Here is an 8,390-nt window from a genome sequence, read left to right on the forward strand (position 1 = left end):
TTAACATCATAAAGTTTAATTCATCTGGTTCTGTTTTTGGATTTAGATTCAAGTTGCATTAACTTTATAAGTAACCAAATGGAATAAAGGTGTTGTTGTATTCATTTGACTCAAAAAATAATCTGTTCACATGAACGTCTTCTACCACATAATTTGGTAAAAGATATGGATCCTGATAAGTGCTGAGGTTAAGAAAGTTTTTGTGCTATTACTACATTTCAGCTATATTTATTTGTGTGAAGGCCTATTTTTAATCTTTTAGCAGAATCAATGTCATATTTAGATGAGTGTTTGAGTATATATTCTTCACAAAGATGATTTTATCACCCACATCACATGCCACCTACATCCTTGCTTTTTGTAGTACTGCCTCATGCCTGCCACATTTGCCACATTTATTTATAGACACGTAGCTATATGGAATACACAACAAAGCCTAGCAGACCACCTGTAGCGCTAAAAAACGTTCTTAATGTGCTTGCGGGTATGTTGATATCCTGTTCTGAAACTCGGGTGAAATTAAGCAGGAAAGAGAACAGCGCTCCCGCGTTTGCTATATACAACACCCACATGCACTCATCAAACACACGTGCTATGTGACGGTGAAGTCATCGCTGTGGCACACTAACATTTCAGTTAGATGATGAGAGATGATTCATATGCAGGAGTACAAAGAACCCAAACCAAACGCAACACATTCTGAGAAACGCTGAGATGTGATTCTGATTAAGTAGTATCTTGTTGTGATGTATAGTTGCGTTTTCCCCAATGGTAATAAGTAAAGGCCAAATTAGGTAGGCAGCTATAGAAAAAGCTGATAAAAGAATAAACACAACAAACTGATTCAGTGATCAAACTGATGATCTTTAATTGGTATTCAGTCAGGGTGAAAGTGACTTACAAAGTTTGAGCTGCATAAACATTACAAGGAAAACCCCATTGGGTTACACACTTATATTACACAAAACTAATGTAAGCAGTTTTCCCACAGCACCCTGCAGAAATGTCAATCATACACCTACACAATCAGTCATTTTACTCGGAATTGTAAATCGGTTTAGTCTTATTGACCTTTATGTGGGATTTTTCCATCAAATTTTTTGATCTCTGAAAGTAATGCCAGCACCAAGTTATCAGAAACTGATAACAAATTAATCATTCAAAAATTTTTATGTTACATAAACAAAAGAGTGAAATATATTTATTTATAACTCAACTGTTGGTACCGTCAGATATTTAACCAACTGGGTTAAAACAACCCATAGCATTGATCATTTGACAAATTCATATAAACTGTACACTCTATATACAAACAGAATTGTCAGTATCTCAAAAAACAATTACCAATAAATTGTAATAAAAATAAAACAAAACAAATGAGATGAGATGATATACATCATTAACAGTAACATATTTTTTGCGAAAAAATAAAAGTAAAGCTATTAAAATACTCATATTTTTTCACCCTAAAAAATCTAGTCCAGGCACTCCTTTACATATCTGCAGCGCTTTTCACTCGACTCTTTTTCATTTAAGTAACGTTGGCACTCATGTGTTACTGCTGCTGTTGTCCTGTGTGCTTTTGGAAGATGGGGTTGAAATGTAGGTCTTAAAAAGGCTTATCACTCTCTGCTTGTAGGTTTTGATGGCAAAAAAGTAAATGACAGGGTCAAGGCAGCAGTTAAAGTTCATCATGGCAAAGGTTACCTGCAGGGACATTTTCATATTCTTCTTATCCTCGCAAGTGGGATCATTAATCAGACTTCTGACTGCAAACTGCATGATGTTAATGTGGTAGGGAATAAAGCACACCACAAAGCTGAAAAGTATGAGCAGAATCGTATTTCTGGCTCTACCGCTGCTTCCAGACCTGTTGGTCATCGGGTTCTCTTTAGCTATCCTGGAAAGCTTAGAGTTGACCTGGCTGTAGCAGCGCACGATGAGTCCCAAAGGCACAAAAAAACCAATGACGCAAGCAACCAGAAGAAAATATGCCGTTCGTGGTCCTTCAAAATTAAAGAGTTCCATGCATGTCCGATGCGTCGGTGATCTTTCTTCAAAGGTGCTTTTGAAAAGCAGCACGGAAGTCTCAAGGATAACCACCGTCCATACCAGAGCACAGATCTTTTTCACAACCTTGGTTTTCCTCAATCTTAAACATCTCTGACGGTGCAACATGGCCAAGTAGCGATCCACACTGATACAAGTCATGAAGGCAATGCCAGCGTAGGTGTTGCTGTAGAAGATCATGGCGGTCAGCCTGCACAAGAGATCTCCGAAAGGCCAGTCGAAGCCACGGATGTAGTAAGTGATCCTGCCGGGCAGAGCCAAGGTGAAGAGCGTGTCAGAGATGGCCAGGTTGATTAGGTATATCGTGGTCGAGTTCATTTTCTGTTTCTTTCGACAGATGATGCCAAGAACCAGGCTGTTGCCTGCAACACTGACAATGAGGACCAGGGAGTAGAAAATGGGAAAGAGGATCCGAGCAGATTCCTTGTAAATGAACACATCACAAGTTTGGCTTGTATTGCTGTCATTCCGTGGCAGCGTTGTGGAAGATTCAATCATTTTCCTGAGACTGTTTGGGGAAATAGATGTTTTAGGAGGAACCAAACACAAACCAGAATTTTTGCATGTGCAGACAATTAAGTTTTTCACGCGATGTTAAAAAAACATATTTTATTTATAAAACCATCAGTAATAACGTATTAGCGATAGTTGACCAATAAAAAAAAATATTATCTAAAAATGATACTCACAGAGGTTCACAGTCCGTCTAATTTGTTCTGGATAATGATGTGACTCACAAAGTGAGTTTGTCATTGTGTGCTTTAGGTAAATTACCCCAGTTGTAAATCCACCCCTTTCTTCTGATTGGTTATTGACAGTTGTGATAAGTTAGCTAAAGCAGTAGAGTAAAATGCTGAGACAAAAGTTTACTATATCTATATTATTCAAATCTTGCTTTTCACCATCTTCACAAGTTTCAATGTTCATGTTTGTGTCCTTACACTGTCTTTACATATAGTGTGAACTGTGAATTCTATAGCACCTGTGGTAAAACCTCTTCCTCTTGTCATTACTGCTTACATGAAACCAAAAACTCATTTTTTTGTGCAGTAATGACCCACTTAAGATGCCAACAAGTAGGCACATTTACAGCTTGTCACACCATCCACCTTCAGAAAGCATGCACACTGCTGACTGCTAAAAGCTTTAAAAGCTTAACTGAAGACAAAATAAGTATGGTTGTGCAAACTTTGATTTAGAAAGACAACAGGTAGTCTGCAGAAACTCAGATTGCTGATACCATCTGTGGTTTATCACCACAATGTACCTTAGTCTCAGGCTCAGACTGTGGCAACAGTTTCCCAATCACTGTTTTTGAAAATAGCAAAATAATTTACTCTTTTCACAAAAACAAAAAGGGCAGATAACATTTATGAGACAATTTTTTGTAATTTTCAACTTGCAGCTGTTTATTTGAGGTTATAGGATTTTAGGTTAAAACTGATATGAAAGTGAGTGTGTATATTTTTTACTTTTTTACTTTTTGCCTTCACTAGTTCATTTTAGATTTTTATTTTTAGTTAGTTTCTCAATTAACATGATCCTAAAATGTGCATGAATACACAATTACAAAAGAATCAGCTTAATGTTGCTTTAAATTGTTTTAGATGCAGTACAGCCACAGTCACGCCATGTCAGAGATGCAGGATATGTTAACTTCCCATATGCGCTCTTACATAACCTTCAAATGAAACAACCATTTTGCAACGCTCAGCAGCAGATCTTCTACTGATATATGCCACTGTCTTTTGCAGGAAGATGCCATGATGTGAGCATGACAGACTGACAAGGCCCTAACCCCGCTATTAATGTTACTTTTCTGGAACGGTTCTGTTTCATAATTATTTTTAATAATTACGTTTGTGATAAAAGAGACGCTCACGTTCAAAAAGTACAAGCAAGACAGCTTAACAGTAAACTCTGATTTCGCATGAGATTATGTGAGTATCTGGCAAACGCGAGCGTTTCTTTTGTCATAGACCCTTTGGGCGCGTCTGCAGCAGGCACTTGTTTTGACAGGACATGTGATACACATAGGATCACTCGATGCTCAGAACACATATTTTGAAATTACGAACCACACACGACGGGCTACATACATGTTGTGACGAACTTTGCATCGTGCACCCTCAAAAAAAGGGTATATCCTTCATGTGTATGCAGTGGCGCCACGCCACTAGCAATAGGGTATATGTGCAATTTACTTCTGCATTCCTGTTAAACATAGTAGATCGCTTCCGGTTCTGTAAGATTGGAAAGCATCTTTTGCAGTGATTTTTGTGTGAGCATATCAGTGAACACCCCTGACCACTCGGTGAGTCTTTGTAAACCTAAAAGTCTTAATTTTTTTCCACAATGTTTCCCATCTGCTGATAAACATTTATTTAGTATGCATAAAACAGATGATTGACTTTTTAAACTTGTTCAAAAATATAATGCTGAACATCGCTTACTAACTTCTTTCGCACTCTTGATGCTCTGTCTTCTCTACACCGAGAGTGCTTGAGACTCCGCCCACCAGCAACTCATTTGGATATAAAGGGATACATACAAAAACGGTGCATTTTTGCTCAGACCCATAAAGTTCCCATTTTAACATGCCACAACAAATTACCTATATTTTGAGCTAAAACTTCAAATATGTACTCTGGGGACATCAAAGATTTATTATAATATCTTAAAAACGTCTTCTGGAATGTCCCCTTTAAGGTGTTACACTTTAACGTTAAATTCTGTTGTTATATTAATTAACCAAATTGTACCACTTACATTGAAACAAACCCTAACAGCAAAAAAGTCCAGTTTCATATACTTTGTGTATGTAGCATTCCATATACAGTTTGTCCTGAGAGAATGTGAAGAGGTGGAGAGGGGAGGAAGTAAGGTGTGACCTCACACCATGGAGTTGTTTTCTCGAGTGTACTGTGAATTCTTTGAGAGGGGTTTTAGATGTTAAAGGATAATTCCGGTATTTAACACTTTGAGTCTCATTTCTGGTTTGTTTTGGATGAACTACAGTAATGGACACAGAAATTTTGACAATGGGTCGAGTCTTGACTTTTCGACTCATTTAGAAGCGTCTCTTGACTGCTTCAGAATGGAAGTCAATGACCATGCACAAACATGTCATTAAAACAACACTTAACGTTCATTTTTAAAACTGTACTACTCACCGAGTGGTTCGTGGTGTTCGTTGATGATTAAAAACAAATATATTGACGCAATGTATGATTTCAATCCGTGTTATTTGCTATAGTGGAACTATTTTTTCAGATACCTCACAACCCGTATATACTTCCGCTCTATATTTGAGTCTGTAGCATGAATGAACGTAGTCCAACAAACTGTAATAAAACGGTAGCATACTTTCAAAATCAAGTTTATTTATAACACTTACACCATCCAATATGTTTTTTTCATCAGCAGAACAATAAAGAAGATAATTTGCAGAAACCCCAGTGCTCCGCCATGCAAGTCAACAGATCCGCACACTTTAAGAGCTAAAGCATATATCCAATACAACAGTAATCCCTCATAACTCCGTGTGACATATTGATGTCTTGTGAAGCAAATCAATCAGTTTTTGCAAGAAACTGAACGTTATTTACAACACTATTAGCGTTAATGCCAAAGCAGGAAGCGCGCTTTACGTTCGAGGCGATCTCTTCCACTGGTGCCGTTTGGTGACTGTTGGCTATGGATGTTGGTCTCTCTGCACCACCTATAGAGCGGGACTTCCTGCTTGGCAAAAGCTCTGCATTAACGCTGTAAAATATTTATATATATATTTGAATCTCAGAACTGAAAATCGAATGTCAACCCACAAAACGAATATTCGAATATTCTGGTCCAGCCCTACAAATATGGGAAAAAATTACAACCACATGTAAACAGACCCTTTTCTGTTTCCCGGCGGCGGAGTGATATATCAGCGAGCAATGAGTCTTCCAAGAGAAGTCAATGGAATTTTACAAAATGCCAAATAAAACACAACAGAAACTGTATTTCGCTACACAACTTGTTTTTAATCATCAACGAACACCACAAACCACTCGGCGAGCAGCACAGTTCCGAAAATGAATGTTAAGTGTTGTTTTAATGACATGTTTGTGCATGGCCATTGACTTCCATTCTGAAGCAGCCAAGAGACGCCCCCAAACGAGTCAAAAACTCAAGACACGACCCACTGTCAAAACCTCCGCGTCCATCACTGCAGCCCATCCAAAACAAACCAGAAACGAGACCCAAAGTGTCAAATATTGGAATTATCCTTTAATTCTTTTTTTATGTTACTTCAACAGGAATTAGAAAACGGATCCCTGCGTATTCAGCCATTTGGTGCTGGTTGTCAGGTTTATTCAACTTATACCTTAACAAAATTAGACACATCAGACCAAGAATATGGATTTAATATTTCTCGCGCGGGAGAGAATCAGAGCGCTGTCCTATAAGGATATATGCTCAGGCTGTCTCTCTCTGATTCTCTCTCTGCAAGCTTCTTTTGTTTTGATGAGTTGACACCCACAAAGACAAGTCAAAGGAAACAATATGCATCATGAATTTAACACACACACACACACACACACACACACACACACACATCTAAAAACATCTTAAACTGGACTATAGGTGAAAGATGTGTTAAATCAAGACAAGCAAAAACTTTTCACCACCCCAATCTGTTCTCATGTTTAACATTAACACTAATAATGTTGTAAATAACGTTTTGTTTCTTGCAAAAAACAATCATGAGGTTTCAATATGCTTCATGAGGTGTCAATATGTGACCGGGAGTCGTGGGGATTACTTTTGTATTAGATACATCTGCTTTTTAAACTCTCAAAGTGGCGGAAACCACTTTGTTCTACAGAAGAAAAAAGTCACCCACAAATCAGATGAGGGTGAGAAAATAAACAGCATATTTTATTTTTTGGGTAAACTATCCCTTTAAATTACAATGCTAGCAGACTGATTTTATTCCTTTATGACCCAACCCTGGGTTGAAAATAACCCATCAATTTTTAGTGTTTGTAAAACTATTATTTTTATAAACTGTTAATGTACTTATTTTTTTAGCCAGCCAGCTTTGCCACCATCAGTATGTCATAAGAAATAAGGTACAGTAAGTACAGTTGTGGCCTGGCATGGTCACAGCTGGTGTCCACAATAGCTTCTGTACTGTAATTGAAGTAAATAGTTTGAGACCAGCAAAAGGTCACTAATCTTCACCAGTCATTTACAGTTATGATACAATACACACAGGTCACAACACTAATGCCTTGTGTAGACAGGAGCTAATACCACACATTAGATCAGTATTACTGTATGTGACACAGGGTTACAAAGCTTTTCTTTCACCCCCCTTCAAAAAAGTGTGTACCTTATTACCTCCACATACAAAAGGATATCATGCATTATATCCAAAAAAGATTTATAATTCAAAAACTTAAAAATATGTAGAAAATATTTGCATAAGAAAACCAAACCAACTGCAAGCAAATTACTTTTCTTTGCATTTTTGCAATTACCTTGTTCAGTAAATGCGTTAAGTTTCCCTTTTTGTGAAGATTATGTGTTCAGCCCTGTCCAAAATGGCACACTCAGAGTCCACACTTTGATGACATCATGTAGTGCAGCCTTTAGGGACCATTGACACGAGTCCACGAGGCTGCCCCAAAGGCGTATTTTAGGACAGAAGCCCTGTCCCAAATGCCTCAATTCGTGGACTTTCAGTCTCGTGGCCTTAAATTGCATATTCTCGCTTATGCTGCGTTTACACCAACCGCGTTTCAGGCATTAAAATCGCGTTTACCGCGCCTAGTTTGTCGCTTGAAGAGTTTGAATGCATTCGCGCGTCTAGAGCGAAGTAGATGCGCGAAAAAAAGCAAGCATTTGACGCGCATCAGAGGCAAAATTTGCTTCTTGATAAAAGTCACGTGACTCAAAAGTGAAATGTGTATTTACAACTTACCAGGTTGCCCAATGTCCTCACTGACACTCTTACAACCAAGGTCATTTTATTCCTGTCTCTATAGAAATATGAACTTGTGTCGTATAGCTCCCGTGTAACTGCTCATGGACAATATCAAGCCTTTATGCTGAATGAGTGACTCCGGGCGGGGCTGCCGCCACAGCAGCAAGCAGGCTCCTGATTGGTTAACGCCGCACGGAAATCCGCCAAAGTTCAAACTTCTCAGCTCGGGTGTCAGCCGCAAATTTGTGTCAAATGCACAAAAAGCACCATTCGCGCGAACTAGAAGCACGAATGAGGTGGAATTGCGTCTACAGCGCCGCACCAAAGCCTCAGCCGCACCACGAGA

The 8,390-nt window shown here is 38.5% G+C and overlaps 1 protein-coding gene across 1 annotated transcript; it reads right to left on the bottom strand.

Annotated features, from left to right (window-relative positions):
* Positions 1-728: 728 nt before the first annotated feature.
* On the bottom strand, positions 729-2,938 carry LOC129451832 (G-protein coupled receptor 183). Its single transcript, XM_055215296.2, has 2 exons — positions 2,760-2,938; positions 729-2,578 (listed from the first exon to the last, which is right to left on the bottom strand). The coding sequence occupies exon 2, from the start codon at positions 2,566-2,568 to the stop codon at positions 1,549-1,551; it is 1,020 nt and encodes a 339-aa protein (XP_055071271.2). The 5' UTR covers positions 2,569-2,578; positions 2,760-2,938; the 3' UTR covers positions 729-1,548.
* Positions 2,939-8,390: the final 5,452 nt, after the last annotated feature.

The sequence above is a fragment of the Misgurnus anguillicaudatus genome, chromosome 17 (assembly GCF_027580225.2).
Source record: "Misgurnus anguillicaudatus chromosome 17, ASM2758022v2, whole genome shotgun sequence".
Classification (NCBI taxonomy): Eukaryota; Metazoa; Chordata; class Actinopteri; order Cypriniformes; family Cobitidae; genus Misgurnus; species Misgurnus anguillicaudatus.

Excerpts from the sequence above, each read along its gene's own strand:
- LOC129451832 (XM_055215296.2), bottom strand. The coding sequence starts at position 2,568 with ATGATTGAATCTTCCACAACGCTGCCACGGAATGACAGCAATACAAGC.